This window comes from Sipha flava, unplaced genomic scaffold, assembly GCF_003268045.1.
Source record: "Sipha flava isolate LNK unplaced genomic scaffold, YSA_version1 182_pilon_pilon, whole genome shotgun sequence".
In the NCBI taxonomy this organism is placed as follows: domain Eukaryota; kingdom Metazoa; phylum Arthropoda; class Insecta; order Hemiptera; family Aphididae; genus Sipha; species Sipha flava.
In genome coordinates, this window is record NW_020272252.1 from 38128 (window position 1) to 57381 (window position 19254).

General features: G+C 27.5%; 1 protein-coding gene across 1 annotated transcript; it reads left to right on the plus strand.

Moving 5' to 3' along the window:
• Positions 1 to 7788: 7788 nt before the first annotated feature.
• Positions 7789 to 18642, plus strand: LOC112680963 (hydroxysteroid dehydrogenase-like protein 2). Its single transcript, XM_025551213.1, has 6 exons — positions 7789 to 7835; positions 8369 to 8532; positions 10896 to 11109; positions 11209 to 11414; positions 16845 to 17045; positions 18490 to 18642. Coding segments are annotated over exons 1-6 (912 nt in total). The 5' UTR covers positions 7789 to 7833; the 3' UTR covers positions 18615 to 18642.
• Positions 18643 to 19254: the final 612 nt, after the last annotated feature.

A 19254-nucleotide genomic window follows, 5' to 3' on the forward strand; every position in this document is an offset into this window, starting at 1 on the left:
CCCCCTAGAAGTAAGTCTAAATACGCCCCTGTCTCTTGCCATCTGTATTTGAAGAAGTACAAATGATTCTTAAAATGATTTCGATATTAAGAGACGATACCTCTAAAGACGATATTTGTTTTCTCAGTAGTGATGTAAAAGTATTTTTGACTTCTGACAGAATATTTTGAACATTAGATTTGAAATGTACTAACTCTTCTACAAAATTTGTTTCTATGTTTAAATTGTACAATTCAACAATTAAGAAAACAACAACTCAATATCAAATCGTAATCATAGAAAATACTATAAATGACAATAACGGGTCTACCAACAAAACATAAAAATATTCAAAAGTTATACATTATGGAACACCCTACAAATTTTTATAAATTTTTTAATTAAATTGATGCGTGTTAAACTGTTGGAGAATCAAAATAAAATGTTTGAACCATATTTTTCAGTATGCCAAGAACGACAATTTTATATTTTGCAACAAAGCTCGTCCCAATAAAGGGATCAAAGATGATTAATATATCGACGAAGGATTGGGAGGAAGTCGGAAGTGGGGATTTTACAAGGGAAAGGTAATAAAATGATTGAGTTGAATCTAGCCAGATTGTCAGAAATTTAATTTCCAAGGATTTCTGAATGATTGGGAGTGCAGGGGAATTTGATAATACAATGATGAAACATTTTATATTTATACATTGATTAGGCAACCAAAAATAAAATAAAATTAAGTACCAATTAAAGTTTAAAATAATTGAATACTAATATCCATTTTATTAAATTTTGTACATAGATGAAATATAAAGTAGTACAGATCATTATCATAGACGTGCGCAGATTCCTGTTTCTGGTGTGGCTTTTATTTTTTTTGATCACCCATCCCCTTATAAAACCCCACCTTAAAAAAAAAATAGATATGCTAAACATAAGTAAGTAAAAATTAAATTTATTAGAAAAACTGATGTACAATCTGATTATCAATTAACGCCAGTCCCGGAAATTTTATTTTTTTTATATTTTGATAAAATTGATAATAAAAATTTCGATTTTCTAAAAAAAAAAGAGTTATTGGCTTTTTTTACCTAAGTACTTGGTACCTACCTACCTAAAAAAAAGTCTCAGGTTTGGCGATTGTCGGAAAATTAGTACGGTCGTTTCGAACATGGAATATTGAAACGGTTATTAAACACCAGGATTTCTTAAACTATAAAAATAACCATGAAGCATCTACACATAAGTTTAGTACTGCATGACTTTGTAGGGAAGTATTAATCTAATGATTAGATTCTAATCTACAATGAAAAATGACAATGTTGATAACGATGAATAAAAATATTATATGGGTTTTATGCGACCTAGTACAACTGTAACATTCAACATATTCCCCCACGTGCACATAATTTCCAATTTTGTAAATTTTATTATTATTTATAAATTATAATGGAAAGTTTTAAAACTGAAAAGGGAAATTCTGTACAATAATTATTCGTATATTATTTAAAAAAAAAATAATAATACTATTAGTTGGAAACGTTCACAAAATACGACATTAAAATGTTCGGGAAAAATTACAACAAATTTAATTAAATCCGTAAGTTTTAAATTAGTAATAATTTATATTAATTTGTGTATTTTAATGTATAATGTAAGGTGAAATCATTAATTTTATTTCAGTATATAAACTATTCAAATATAGCGTTACACAGTGGTCGAAATGGCTCAAAATAAGTTGAGGGATGCCTTACAATTCAAATTTCCTGATATTATCATAACATTCTTCATACCTTGTGTATCTAAAATATATTTATTTTTTTTATAGTTCACATAAGGTCCGTGGCTCTAAATACGGGTATAATACGGGTTTCGAAACGGCTTATACTAAACAATACGATTAGCCGGCCGCCCGGGCCTGAATGTTAAAAACAATTATTTTCACCTAAAAAAAAAAATTTCTTATATATAAATATAAAAATTATAATAAGTATATCATTTTAAAATACAAGTCTTGGAAGGAATGCGTTATTCTAGACAAAACAAGTAGAGGGATGAAAATTGTAAATACAAAAAAGTAGAGGGATGCCATCCCTCCGTATCCCCCCCACTTCGAGCACTGTTGTTACATAATCACACTTCAAATAGTAAAATTTGCGAAATAACTGTTATTAAACATAATATAAAAAAAAGACTTATACCAGTAGCAGATTAGAGTGTAAAATATTGGTCGGCAAATTGATACGAGGGGCCTCGATCTAGAGAGCTATAACTGCTAAATTTTAACCTTTATTCATTGACACACTAGGTGGGCTAGGGACAGGAGCTTAAAACCATAATAAGCTACTCCGAATATGTGTAAAATGTTCATGTGTCTGATAAAAATAAACTCTCATAATATATTTTTTTAGCCCCCAATTTTATTTAAATCATAGATTGATAGATAAACATTAGCAGTTGTATTTTCATTTACAAGAGAACTTCGGGAGCTTAAAAATAAAAAATCAGGATCTGCTAGTTCAAAAAAAAGAAAATGGTATTTATTTAAAAGCATGAATTTTTTGACGGAATTCATGTTATAACACATGTTATAAAAACAAATGGCTAGTAATATAAGTGACATATATTTAGAAGAAACAGAAGAACACTGATAATCAGAAAAAGAACAGAATGTAACACAAGTAGAAGAAAACACAACAGTAGAAAAAAGTATAATTACAGAAAGTGAACCAGACATTAGATAAGCAGTATTTAAAAAACCACAGAAAAAACAGTACAAGACTGCGAGTGAAAAAGTAGCTGCACCTATGAATGAAATTTTAAAGTCTAGGACAAATAAGCCAACACATGTTGAAGATCACATACAAACTGCAACCTCTTCGTCAGATGACATTTTGGTAACTGTTTGTGTATTTTTATTTTTTTGGTGTATTTTTTTTTATGTTTGTCTTGGTCTTATCTTGCCTTGACTTGACATGACTAACTGATATGCGTATATATAAAACAAATTGTTTTTAGTTGACTTAAAACAAAAATGACTAACACAGTTTTGCTCTTTTGGTGTGCGGCCAGCCTTAGCTGATAAAAAAAACAAAAAATATCGTATATCACGAAATGCTTATAATTTCACTAAAGAGAATCAACCTAAATGTAACTCATGTAGCAAAATATATAGCTTTCTTAAAGAAAAAGTCTTGACATTGAAATACTCGATTTTTGTGGTTTTATTAAATTTTTATTTTCTATATATTATCCTAATGAACTATTAAACATAATAAATTGTTTGTAATTATTTTATTACGTTAATTAAAATATATCACTATTATGTTGTTTATTACATTGACGGCACGAAGGCGGTACGAAGTTCGCCGGGTTAGCTATTATATATGTTTACAAATTGTAATAAAAAATAAATAAAAAAATTATTATAATTAAATAAAAACGCAAAGTAGGTAGTACCACAAATGAGTGGCTTCTTCCCTCAAAAGTCTCACATGCAGGGCTGGTGCTTGCAGGGCCATTAAGGGCCGGCCTTAGGTTTTAACTACCTTAAGCAAATATAATTTATGCTGCCTCTATTCAATAGTTAATTTTAGGGAGTAGGGTTGCCTAAAATATAGACATTTGGTTTTTAACCATGAACTTTTGTTATTATTGAAAAAAAAAAACTTTTGAGTGACCAACGTTTTCTTTATAAAATATAAAAATATAAAAATAAAAATAAATGTTATGAAAATAGAACATGTCATTATATAGATACCGACATTATACAGTACTCATACAGTATCGCACAATAAAAATAACTATTAGATTATTAATTGAAAAAAATATGACTACAACATTAAAATTATATCAAATTATTTTGTGTGCAAAATCAATGAATACATTTTTCAATAACTCAAGATTTTTCACCACTTCTTGATAATAAAAATTGTTATTAAATTTAGAATGGAAAAATTCACAAGCATTTGTTGTATCATCAGAGTAGGCCATAATTTTGGAGGAAAAACTGATGATGATACCTTGCACCAGATCAATTACGATAAAGCGTCATATTAGGTGCCCATACACGAGCGGATTTTATAACGGATTTGGTTTGACGGACTAAATCCTTAGGTCCTTGAAAGATTTGGTCCGTCGGACTAGGTCCTTTAACGTGTCCACTAACGTGAAAATAAAAGTCCGCTATTTTTCGCGGAGCGAATTCACCAGCGGACCATGTCCGCTGGTTAGTGGAGGAAATCCGTTGATTTTTATGCTGAGGACCTAGTCCTTTGGTCTTTCAAGACGTTCTGAAAGATCTGCGGATTTATGCGACGGACTACAACAGTTATCAATAAAACAAAAATTTCTTATCAAGGTCCGTGGTCCGTCGGACCTGGTCTTTTAGTCTGTGGCAAAGCGAGAGACTTGAACCGTTGGACTAAATCCGTTGGATTTTAAATCTGTCGGATTGAATCCTTAGAACACCACACACGATAGGACTTTTTAGAGGATTTAATCCGTCAGAGACCAAATCCGTTATAAAATCCGCTCGTGTATGGGCACCTATTAAGTGTGTCATTAAAAGGTCGTGGATGAAAACTAGTCGTCGTCAGTATTGATCTCATTTTGAGTAGACTATAGATCAGGGGTGGACAACCTAAATGATTTTACGGGCCACCTTGGAAATACATTACGATCCCGCGGGCCACATACTTGTATTATTCCCACATATAAAAAAAATCTGGACTAAACATTTTAAACAGGATTAATTATTATAATAAAATAAGTTTTGGTGTATTCATTATTTGAAATAAACAGAATGAATTATTATTGTTTTTATCGCCATATTCTGAATCTAATTCTTTCAAGAACATTTTAAATTGTCGGTATGGAAGCGCATGTAATTAAATGCTACTGATTCCATAATATGACTACTTGCATAACATGATTCATAGACAATATTTGGGAACAAAGATTTTGTTGATGAATCAAACAGTTTGTTGCGATTACGTTGTTAATAATACGGATTCTGCGTTGTGCAGATATTCAAGAATATTTTATTGGGACAAAAATGAATTTATTTTGTTAGATCTCGCGGGCCGCAAACTTTCCAAGGTGGGCCGTGGGTTAGGTTAGAAACACCAGTGTAAAATTGTAAATTGACAAATGTTTATATATTTTTAAAATAAATAAAGAAAGTAAATAGTGGTTATATTCATGTACACGACCGTGAACGCACGGACTTGGGTTTTTTTATTGGGTAGACGTATATTCTGAAAAAATAGAAGTGGGTACACGTCGTGTACCCCCGTGTATCTTCCACTACACCACTGATGCCATAACTATATATTTTTGGATTTTTAGATATAACGATTATTATGACTTTTTTTTTTACTGTGATTAAAATTTTTAATTATAATTATGAAAAATATGATTTTATATTATTAGGTATAACGATTATTTATTATGGTTTTTTTACTATGGTTTATACATTTAATGTAAACGATATTATATTATATAAAAATTTTTTTTTTAATAATATATCATATTAATTTTATACTTCTACTTGATTTTCTTCACTGGTGGAATTTACATAAACTCAATTTTATCTGATTTTTTTCAGTGGAGGATTTTACATGAAATCAATTTTACCTGTTTTTTTTTTTTTTGGCGGAGTTTACATACCTGTGGCTAGTACTGAATTGGTTCCCGAGCTCCAACCCCACGTCCCGAATTTGTTACCGCCTGAAAAAGATATTTTATTAGGTATAGCCAAATTGGTTCTCGTTTGAAAAAGTTATTTTATTAAGTATAGCCGAATTGGTTCCCGTTTGAAAAAGTTATTTTATTAGGTATAGCCGAATGGGTTCCCGTTTAATTACTTACATTTTCCTTTTGAATTTTACAGACTATCAACTTTAAAGTAGGCTTGGTTAACAATGTGCGTTAATGTATGGTTATAGATACCTAATAAAATACCTTTTTAAACGGGAACCAATCCGGCCAAATAGGAACCTATTCGGTTAATCTCGTGCTCGTTGTACAATTGTCAAACCAAAACAACACATGCGGGTATGGCGTCCTCTTAAATAAATATATTCTGATAGGAAATATAGTTCAAAATTATTAATATTAGAAACCGCTGTCATAATTTATTCATTTATATTATATTTGTAGTTAGCAGTGCTCGAATTGGGGGGGGCGTGGACGGACGGAGTCCAGTTTCATTTTTCCATAGATTTTAGCGTTCCCTTTCATTTAATTAAGAAAAGAACGCTAAAAACGAGTCCCCCGTGGGAATTTTTACTTTTGAACGGTGTATTTGGATTTTGTTTTCGTTTATTTCTATTTTCTATAGCAAACTGCAAAGTGATGGTTATTTTTTCCCAGAAAACGGTTATCGTTGACGATAATCACGGACTAAGATAATAATCACGGCTAAATAACTATATCATTTTGAAGTGATTTCGGTTGTATAGTCGTATAGGTGTTTCTACTTTTTACTTTTGACAACCTTTTGAGAACTTTTTGTTTAATTTTCCACCAATTTACAAGATTCACACAACAAAATGGATTGAATCGAGGGTTAAGTAAGGCAAACGAACAGGAGAGGAAGAAAATTGTCCTAAAAGAATAAAAATTACAGGAGAAAATGCATACAAGTCATTGTGGAATTTAATTAAAGAATAATATTTATTTCTGTAATTAATATTATTATTTCGTTATAAAATAATGTTATAGTAATAAGCAAATAAATATTATATAATAATACTACTTTTATAGTGCCATATTTTATGTGCAGGAGGCGCGGGGGACGAAGTCCATAATGGGTTACTTTATAATTTATCAGTTAAAGAATGGTATTTTTTTAACTAAAACCATTGTCCGTCCTCAATTTTTTTTCCAATTCGAACACTAGTAGTTAGAAACATAATTTTAATTTAATTTTTAACATGTGAGTGACTCTTATTTTTGTAATATTAATTATGATAACGACCTGGAAATGATTGATTGATTAATAATTTTTAATTAATGTAATGACTACTATATAACAGCATATTTTAAAATTTAAAATTTAAAATTTAATTTTATAATTAGGTTTGAAATATAGGTATAGATATGGCAATGAAATAGCTTATGATGATTACAAAAAAAATTGATTTACATTTTTAAGGATAAATATTTTGTACTCTATGAAGTAGGGAAATTTTAATTTTAACTTTAATCATGATGTAAATATTTTTGACTAGTGTTTATTTTGGTGAAATGGATTGATTATAATTATTTGTTTGTCAAAGAGTTTTATAAAACAGTTCTATTATGTCTTGTATTTTACATATTAAAACTATTTTAATGACCATAAATTATAATATATGATGATTACTTATTAGCGTTTGATTATTTTTTTTTACTTTTTAATATTATAGTGTTGATTAGATGAATCGTATATTTAAAGTTTTTTGAGTGAAAATGCAAATGTATGTACTAATATGCAATCAATTTAAATGTTTGGTATTGAAAAAATATTTAATCAGAATTTAAATTATTTTTAGATATGCATGCCTACTAATTAATATAAATGATAATGTTTTTATAAATTATTTATCTTTAATCTGTTAAAAACAAATTTATTATTATTAAATTGTATAATAAGATTATAATTTTTTTATTGAATAGTTTTTATTTTTACTTTAGTTATTTATACCTAATTCTTATAATTAAGAGGAACAAAAAACAAATTAATTGGATGTATGTTATCACCTACTATTTATGAATTATCAATAATTTTTTTATTGCATACTTTTTTTTTATTCATTTACAGGTCATTCTCATAATTAAGAGGAAGAAAAAAAACAAGTTAATGGGATGTATGTTATTATCTACTATTTATGAATCATTAATTGATTGGTGATAATATTTCTTCTAAAAATTTACCTATTTACGCAAAATTCTAGACAGTTTGATACTTTTAGCATTTTAGTTGATGCACAGAGTTCTAAAAAGCTACAACAATTAAATTTTGTATATAATTGAAATTTTTTAAACGTTTAATACATTAAATTTTTTATTTAAAATGATTAATACTGGGTATACAACTTTATTCACCTATCACTATTAATTAAATTAAAATTTCTAATAGTTATGAATAATACTGACAACTCTGAATTAAATAGACTTAAATCTGAACTCAATTCATATTACGAATAGTAACAAACAATTAATTAATTGGTTTTTCTAATTAATATACTAACTAATTATTCTGAATTAATTATTTGTACATAGGATGTACATTAATTTCATATTTTAATTGATAAATACCTACATAGTAAAATATCAGCTAATATTATGAATAAAAATTAAAAATATAAAATAAAACTTTTCAATTTTACAAATGTTGAAGGAAATTAGAAGGACGGACATTATTCATTACTGGAGGAAGTCGTGGTATTGGTAAGGCAATTGCTTTAAAAGCAGCTAAGGATGGTGCTAATATAGTTATTGCGGCAAAGACTACAGAACCACATCCTAAATTACCGGGAACCATATACTCAGCTGCAAAAGAAAGTAATTTTAATAATGTTTAATATTTAATAATATTTAATTAAATTTATCTATTGAAAATATACTGAGAGAGAACTATATTTTATTGGAAAATATTTTGTAGCAACGTAGGTATATTCTCGGAAACTATTTTCTTGGGCCCATATTAATTTGGAATCGCATTTAGTTGGAAAAATATTTCATCGGAATGTATTTTTCAGCCACCTCATGGACTTGGGAAAATAATTGATCGGAAGTCTGATGGAACTGGATTTACTTGAGAAACTATTTCATCAGAAAGTATTCTGTATGAAAATATATGGTTGGAATAGTATTTTCTTGGAAATTTAATTAGTTTATGTATATATGCATATTATAGTGAATAATAAGGTTTATTATATTATGTATAGTGATAGGCCGAATCTAATTTTTCGGTGTGGAACCGAACTCGAACCGAACATTATCAAAGTATTACGAACCCAAACCAAACCGAACTTATAATTATTTTAATAATTATTCAAATAAACCTGAACCGAACTATTAAAGTTTTTTATGGAACTAAAATTCGAACTCATAATTTTTTTCCTTTAATAAATATATATGAAATTATGAACAATTCACTTATACTGTGCAAAATTTAATACACTTCAAAATATATAATAAATTATAATAATTATTTATTAACAACCAATAGTATTATTTCTGATAATTTTTTTAAAAATATAGAGTTAAAAAAAACATTTATATTTTTCATTTTCACTTTTCCAAAAATTGATTTATGGTTTTGATCATATTATCACACATCATATGAAAAATAATCTGTGATAATATTAACTATAGATATTTACAAAAATAATCACATGCTTCAGTATGTAATTATTATATTTAACATACCTAATCATAATAATATAAAAAAAAATAGTTAATATTACTATGTTATTTACTACTAACTATAAAGTATAGAAAATTAATTTTAGATTGTTTGATAAAGAATATTTTCAAGTTCAAATTTGGAACATACCTAAATGGTAAATATTTCGGTTCGATTTTCTTTCACTTTGAGTTCGGATTACGAATCGAACCGAACATCTAGTGTTCTGTTCGGTTCTACCCATCACTAGCTATATACCTTTCTGTCTTTAAGTTCTACATATTATATTTTCTTATCATATATGATTAATTTTGATAGTAAAAATATTTTCATTTTATAATACAAAAATATTTTACTTTGGTCTAAGTAGATAGGTCATTCCATGATGAAACAATGGAACATTTTTTTAGAAAATTCAAATTAAAATTATGAAAAATACAGGTGATTTTTTTTGAACAAATAAAACAAATAAAATTAATAAACAAAATGCATGCATTAATCTTGGATATCATTAAGTTGTTATCTGTATAGAAATATAAAATGAATTAAAAATATAAAATTATTATAACTGAAAATATCCATTATATTATCCAATTAATAATATCCATTGATATCCTGATAAATTATATTTATGACTATTTTTTTTATAAACCAACAGTTACTGTATTTCGAAGTCCAAAGAATGCCAAGGTAAATAACGAAAAATATTTGTACCCACACACGTTGTCACAGGTTTTTCCAAAAGGAGAAAATATTTTTCGGTAGTTTTATACGTCTTTTACCTTCAAGGTTCCACCATCTTTCCATAATTACACAAATTTTCGCAGAAGAATAATATTATTTAAAAACCTTAGAATTAATTTTTTTTTTAATAAAACTAATGTCTTTAATTCTATATTTCACAAACACCATCTTGTTAGCAAAATATGTTTCCGACTAAATACGTTTACAATAAAATATTTTTCCTGATAAATATGATTCCTAGCATACATTTTCCAACATTTATGCGCTCCTTAAATAGATACATACATTCAGTTTTTTTTTGTTTTTTTTTAACTTTTAAATTAATATACCTACCAAATAAGTAACTATATCATACTTACAATGTATGAACCTAATTAGATAGTAGTTTTAAAATTAGGTATACAGAAAAATAATGTAATACAAAGTTGATAACTAAATGTTTGAGATAAGATGTATTCAATTACTCTATGATAAACGTGTCGAACCTAGTAGGTGACTTGATATAAATATATACCTATATAAATTTAAAAATCTTCCATAATTAACTTTCTTCAATTATACCTTTTGACCTAGAACCATAATTATTTACCAGATAAATTAATTCACAAATTAATTTGTAAAAAAAGGCAAACATATGAATACATCAGAGGTAAATTTAGTTTTGTATAATATTAAAAATTTAGAAAATATATAAACCATTTATTTTGCTAATAAATTACCCGTATGTTATACCTATATTAATGATAAATTTAAATTTCAAATTACATTTTAGTTGAAGAAGCTGGAGGGAAATGTTTACCATGCGTTGTGGATGTAAGGGAAGAAATTCAAATAATTAATGCTGTTAATAAAGCTATTGATACATTTGGAGGCATAGATATTGTTATAAATAATGCCAGTGCAATATCATTAACAGGAACTTTAGACACTGATATGAAAAGATATGATCTAATGCATAATATTAATACCAGGGGAACATTTTTGGTGTAATTATAGTTTTATTTAAACTTTTGTACTATGTACACAATATTTAATTTTACCTGTATTAATATGATAATTATTAACACTATTATATACTTATTTAGATCAAAAATATGCACACCTTATTTGAAAAAAAGCAAAAACGCACACATTTTAAACATAAGCCCTCCATTAAATATGAATCCTAATTGGTTTAAAGAACATGTTGCTTATACAATGGCAAAATATGGAATGTCAATGTGTGTTTTGGGAATGGCTGCTGAACTTAAAAAAGATAATATTGCGGTTAATGCTTTATGGCCTAGAACTGGTAAGTGAAAATAATGTAATGTCTATATAAAAAGGCTTTTTTTTTTTACTAGCATAATAATAATCTATATGAGTTTTAGTCGCCACCATAGTAATAAGTTAATGGTTACCACTGACATGATATAACATGCCATTTATTTAAATTTATTAATATGTTTTGTATTAGTATTATTTATTAAGTATGTTGTAGTTTTGTATTAAGTAGGTATTTATTCATACATTTTGAAATTAAGATCTATACAATTTTATTACTATTACAATTGTAATAGTGAACTAGATGAGTGAAATATACTGAGATGGTTTGGAAATGTGATGAGATGACAGGAAACAAAGGCAGGAAGAGTGGTTATGAAAATTAACGTTGGGGGGAAAAATGAATAGGAAGACTAAAAAAGTTATGGTTGAATATGACTGAGAATGATGTGAGAGCTCTTGGTGTGTGCGTATGGCAGAGATTTCCAATTTTTTTTTACTCACGGCACCCTTTATTATTTTCTAAAAATTTGGAGGTACCCTATAGCCTATGGACAATACTCTATAGTTTATACTGAATATCCAATACTATATTTAAATTTATATTTTGTAACTTCGGTTTTATTTAGCATTAATAAACAATAAAGATAAAATAGTCACAAGTATTTCACCGTAAATAACTTTAACTATTCACATCAAATCGATAGCAATCGAACCACTATGAAAATTAAAATAGATTAAACATCTAAGTATTACTATGTAAAAATTATATGTGTTATATTCTAATTATATTTTATATATCTAATTAATTATACTCAATAGATTTTATTCTATAGACATAGAGTATAGTATGTTTTATTACTCATAGTGCTATATTTTTCATGAAGGTGTTTAAAAATAAATATATAATTCAAATATTTTTGCGGCACCTTATATTTAATTTCGCAGTACCCTAGGGTGCCGTGGTGCACTGGTTAGGAACCTCTGGCGTATGGGATACAGAAAATCGAGAACGGGGAGATTTTGAACTATGGTGGCAGACCCCAAATAGTTAAGAGGAGGGCGAAGGAGAAGTAGAAAAATTCAATTGTAATTTCTATTTTTATTTAATGTACGATATTTACTACAATATTTTAAGTGTAGGTAATTCAGTAGATTTATAACAGTATACAAACTAAGAATATTAACAATAATGAATAATGATGTGGTGTGAAATGAGATACAATGGAGAATATTAATGATATTATCCTTTACTCCTTTATTAATCCTTCACAACTACCATCTAAGACATGGAACATGATACAATCCAAAATAACCTCTCATCCACTTATCCAATCAATGTTCTAACTGCACACATTACACAAAACTCATCATAGAGAAGCGTCGAGCCCATTGCATATGACAAAGAACCCGCTTTCCAAGTTCAAAAATAGTCTTAATCACCTCACTAACTCCGTAAAAAATATTTTTATTATATTATTTTGATAAATACCACAAATATCTAAATTCTCTCTTCAAAACTATTAATTATTTTTGGAGAGCAAATAAAAATATTCTAAATTAAAAAACCAAAATACCTCTATTACGAAATCCTGACAATTCCCTAGCATCATCTAATATTGACAAAGCTAATCTATTCACAGCAGATCTCAAAAATAGATTCTCACCACACTCAAATTTATCCAATTTATCCACTACACTCACGTTTGAAGCCTTACTGCTAAACACATTACCAATGTATCTTCCTCTAAACATACCTCTCCATCTGAAGTTCTAAATATCATAAGAAACCTAAAAAACAATAAATTCCTTGGCCACAACTCGGTAACTAATACAATCGCTAAAATCTGCCCAAGAAAGTAATCATATTTCTTACATAAATTTTCAACAACATTCTACGTCTATCCTTTATCCCTTCTACCTGGATATACTCCATTATAAAATTAATACACAAGGCTGGCAAACCTCCAGATACCCTCTCTTTATATAGACCTACAAGCCTCCTCCCAAAATTTCCCAAAATTCTGGAAAAATAAAATTAAAAAGAATTTACTCGATAATAAATGAAAAAAAAAATCATTCCAAATACATTATTTGGCTTTAGAAATAAGCATTCTTCTTTACACAGGTTATTCGATAGCACTGTCTTATCCCTGGAATAAAAAAAAATGTATTCTGATTTTTTTCTTGACCTTGCTCAGACGTTTGATCGGGTCTTGCATGAAGGGTTAATGTTCAAGCTTCTATTCTTACCTACCCCGTGATTTTTAACCCTCAAATAATTTCAATTAAACCGAACTTTTGCAATAAGATTTGAAGACGAAATCTCTATAAAAGCAAACGTCTCCCAATGCAGTTTCCCCCCCCCCCCCCAAATCTTTACAGTATATTTACATCTGTCCAACCACAGTTCAACAATCCCACTCTAGATAATTTCGCCAACGATACAGCCATAACCTCATCTAACTCCGATACAACCGCTGTTCAAAAAACTTTCAATAACACCTTACTACTACAACCTAACTACAAGATTAGTTTACCGAATGGAAAATTAAAACTAATTAGTCCAAATCCATCGACGTCACATTTACCTTCAGCCTTAAAAATATTCCTCCTGCTCACCTCAATAACCACCAAATCCCTATGCACAACACCGTTAAATACGAGTACCTAGGTCTCCTTCTCAATGAAAAACTAACCTGGGCAAACTGTATTAGAGAAAAAAGAACATCACTTAACTTCAAACTACACAAACTAAGACCACTACTACGATCCAAAATATCTTTAGAGAACAAGTCGCTAATTCACAAACAAATACTATGTCCTGCAATGGCATATGGCGTCCATCTTTGGGAAGCCTCCGAAAATTAAAATCTAAATAAATTTCAAGCATTCCAATCAATAACTCTTTGTGTCCTTTTTAATGCCTCCTTGTATGTCAATAATCGTACTCTTCACTAGACCTCAAACTACTAACAATATCAACACTTGCTTCTTATTACTATAATACATTTTATACAAACTCCTTCAACTACAACAACCCCCTCATGTTTAATCTATCTTCCCGCACATTACCAGATAAATCACCCGTCGTCTTAAACGTAAGTGACCACGTAATCTATTAATCAATATCTAAATCAATACTAGTAACTAGGTTTCAAATTCGAAATAGTGTCGATGGACGCCCCTACCTTCAAACCATCATGTCAAAAATCTGTCAACCTATTTACTTATTTTATTACTGTGTATACAGATTGTAAATTTCATTTTATAATTAAAAAATTGTAATACTACAAAATAAATATTAGGTACCTACTAGCTTCAATATAAGGTTCATAGAGAGTTGCAGTTTATGACAATTCTTATTTAAGAATTGTCATAAACTGCAACTAAGATAAAATGGTCGATATTCGATAATATCGATAAGGATAGTTTTTTTATTTTTTATTTAGAGCTGTAGTATGAAACTATTCAGCTCGAATAAGGATAGGTAGTTAATATAGTATTATAGTTAAATGATAGTTAAATAATATTATACGAGTGGGCAATCATGATATTAATACAGTTTGGCAACGTTGCACGATTTTTATTAAAAATATTTTGGGCGCAAATGGGCTATAAAAGAGGCAAGTGAGCTGCTCTGGTGGAAATATTTTAAATACCTATTAATTATTTTTAAATTTTTTTGTGTAAGAACAGTTTAATAGATTAAGGGTCACATAATAGTCTGATTTGTATTTTAATCCATTAAACATCCATGAAAAATAACTTGAAATTAAAATAGCCATTCTTTAGTTTAATAGTTGTTATGATTTATCTATGAACATTTCAATGTATAGCAATTAAATATTAAATAATTGGTTTCATTATTTGTAGCTCATGTAATTACTTAGGTTGGTAGGAGAGGGTAAGCGTATCCGGTAGCTTAATAAATTAGTATAAAATATACGATAACCTTTTCAACAATTACTTATCAGACGTCACACAGTTTTTTTTATCTGTAATCGTCATTCATTATTGCCATTATGTAATGCATTCATATATATTATATGTGAAATAAAAATATATCTAATTTATATTAATCAATTAATTAGTCAATTTAGCTACCGGATACGCTTACCTTCTTCTAAAAACTTACCTACTTAATCTATAATAATTATTATCAAACTGATTACTTTATTAATAATTTAATATTATTATAACAACATGAATCAAAGAATGGTAATTTTATAATTTTATTAGAATTAAAATATTTCAAAAGTAATTTTTCTCAGCCGGTCAAGGATTAAAAATATAAATTGGACTATGATTGTGATGTGATTATGATGTGACGCTTTAAAATAAAAATGTTGGGAAAAATAATTATGGATTTATTTCCATTGTCTTTACCTTTATAATTTTAACTTGGTGTTCAAAATTAGTATAATTAAAAGCCAAAAAGAACAATTAAATTATTATTATTTTTATATACTATACTATGAAACTGTGGTAGTTGATAATTTAATTTTACGTATATAAAATTATTAAAAATAATTGAAATATTGGTTTATGTAGAGGATTTGCAATTAAATAATTAATGATTAGATTTAGTACATTAATACGAATCTTACATGTACATTGTAAATCTTTTTTTATTAATAACAGGCGCGTACACAAGGAAGGGTTTTAGGGGTACGACCTCTCTCTCGAAATTCAGGAAAATTATTAAATATGTTTTTATAAATTATATACATGAAATATATATCCTTAAACCCCCTTTAATATATTTGTTTGCATTGTACTTATAAAAAATGATATTATTGATTGATCACTTAAAAACAATAAGTTGCTGAAGATAATTCTTATTTATTTTGAATAGATTTAAATCAAGTTTTATAACATAGCATTTTATAACACTAGAAAAATAAATTAAATATACAATACCTATTAGGTCTGGATTAAGTTATTTTGAAGCCCTAGGCACTTTATCCACAATATGTAGAATATATGTCATATTTGACTAAAAATATCAAATAAATAAATAAATAAATCAATTTATAGTAATTTAAGAAAATTATTTTTTCAATCAATTTTTGGATTTTAGAATAAAAATACAACTATTATTATGACTAATATAATAATAATATATAATGTAATAATTAATTGAAAATAATATAACTATTATATAGTGGCCCCATAAGTTTGTAGGCCCAATGAGTAGTGCCTATAGTGCCTAAGCGGTAATATTACTCTGCATATATACGAGTAGTATCAATTATAGTAAATAAAGTAATCCTGATTACTATTTTAGGTAATTTTATATTTTACATACTAATTTAACTGTAACTACTATTAATTTATATACTTATTATATTGTATATAATTATAAATTATATTGAATTGTATTGTAAGTTAATTATAAGTTGAAATCTATAATAATGATAATTGAAAATTCGATATAAATTATTTATTTTTACAGTTATTCATACTGCAGCTGTTGAGATGTTATCTGGTATAGATGGAGCAAAATCGTTTTCACGAAAACCCGAAATAATGGCTGATGCAGCTTATTCCATTATTACTAAATCAATTAATCATTTTAACGGTCAATTTTTAATTGATGATGAAGTACTACAACAAGAGGGCATTACAGATTTCAATCAGTATTTAAGTGATCCAAGTATGAAGTTTGTTTCATTTTAAATAATTATTTAAAAAAAATAAAAGTGTACTTAAATAGAGTATACCTAGTATATAGACGTCTATGATTGATGTATAGTATAATATTAAATAACTATTTAAGTCTTCAACTCAGGAATTTTTTATGGGGGGGGGATCAAAATTTTTATTTGATCTGTTCTCTAATTATAATTATAGTTTAACCAATACCAACAAATTACTGTTAATATGCTAGTATAGCTTATACATTATATGTATATTATATAATTTATAAACTTTGTACATTGAAGATAATAGGAAATTAAAATACAACAGTGTTGTAAAAATCATAGGTGCAGGAGGTGCACAGCACCGGGGTTTGCAGGGTCAAAGGGCCCATAGTAGATAGCCGTCAATTTTTTTAATTTTATTTAATTTGATTCATAATTATTGCATTATTATCTTGTATTTAATTTTATATAACAAAATGTAAAAGTCTGATCCGTTTTATTTGGAATTGTTTATCTAAATATTGGGAAAAATACTAGAGAGACAGAAATAGATTACTTTTACATTTTATTGTAAATCATATTTATAAAATCCATAATCATATATTCATATTATATATATTTTATCTATCTTTTTAGTTTATTTTACAAATTTTTTTATTAATATAATCTCCCCAATATACAATTGTGATCTTCTATACCTACTAAGTTGAAGCTTTACACATAATTGTTTCAGCCTTAAAATTATCCATCGGTTCTTTAAAATTCAATACATCCACAAATACTATCCGATCTAGGGAGTAAAAAATTCCCATAGTGTGAGATCAGTCCGACTTTTTATGTATCTCAAAAAAGAGGGGTCCATGTACGTTTGTCTGCACCTGGGTCTTTGACACTCTATTGACGGCACTGATGTTAATGTTGAATTAATTTTTAAATATATTTTATTTTTCTATTATTGGAAGGATTCATTCTTCCAATAATAGAAAAATAAAATATATGAAAAGTTATCATGACCCAATCTTAGAATCAGAATTTTTTCCCTTCTTGCATTTATGGATTTTATAGGTTTGTATAAAAATTTAGCCAACAACTCCTCTGGACTAAAAATATTAAAAACCTTATTATTATCCCTGATCAATATAAAATACTGTTTGATATTGATAACAAGAATATTAATCGTAATTCTTGATTTTAAAAAACAATTAAAAATACCAACAACTTGAAACTTCTTCCTAATAATTGTATTACCTATAATTTACTATACTTTTACATAAAAGTTTTTGTAAAAAATAAATATGTTAAACATGTCATGGTGTGTTTTCTTAACACTAAAAAAATTGTTAGTTAAAATTTCTCATATTTTAGTGGGACTCAATAATTATTGAATTTTAACCTCAATACAAATGATTAATATGATGTTTATCTACGTTTTAAATATTCTTATATTTATTTTAGCTAAAAATGGTCAGCTTATGATGGATTTTTTTCTGGGAGAAAATCCACATAATGGTTTCAATCAAGGTAAAGAAGTAGCAAGAAGACAAGCTCAGAAAATTAAAACAAAAATTAGTGACGAGTGACTAATTTTAGATTTAAACTTAGTTTCATATACGTATTACTATTATTTGTGAGTAACTAGCTGACCCGACAGACGTTGTCCTTTCTTAATTATGAATATTGAATTCGAATTGGTATAATTAATAAAAAAAATATTTAAAAAAAAGTGTTTATTATTCTAATGCTTTATGATATACAACATTCTTAGTTTCTTTTTCTTGCCCGTATATAAATAGTTTTGTTGGTATTCTGACACGGAAACAGGTGACATATAAATGGCCATGTGGAAAACATGGATTTCCATCTGTGGCGTAACTGGGAAAAAACCTAGGGGGGGCGATATAATATATTTATATTACCAAAACCCTGACACCCTTCCTCCCCCATACCAGTTAAAACATATTTTTATTGTAAGTTTTTTATACACTATATCTAATTGTTTGATTTTATATAAGTCTTTTAACTCATTTTATGGTTTAGATAAACATAAATTGTAGGTAGCATGTACTATAGGGTGGTCCTTAGTTATAGAGGTTAAAAACAAAATTGAAAAATTTATACTCGTGGGCTCGAAATTTTGTTTGGTATATTGACAAGATAATTTTGGTAAAATTTGAATTTGATAAGTCAACCCCTTCACGTGCCTCAAAGGGGTTAAAGTTG

Excerpts from the sequence above, each read along its gene's own strand:
- LOC112680963 (XM_025551213.1), top strand. Across the intron at positions 11,110-11,208 it reads ACCAGGGGAACATTTTTGGT|ATCAAAAATATGCACACCTT; the intron begins GTAATTATAGTT and ends ATACTTATTTAG. Across the intron at positions 11,415-16,844 it reads TGCTTTATGGCCTAGAACTG|TTATTCATACTGCAGCTGTT; the intron begins GTAAGTGAAAAT and ends TTATTTTTACAG.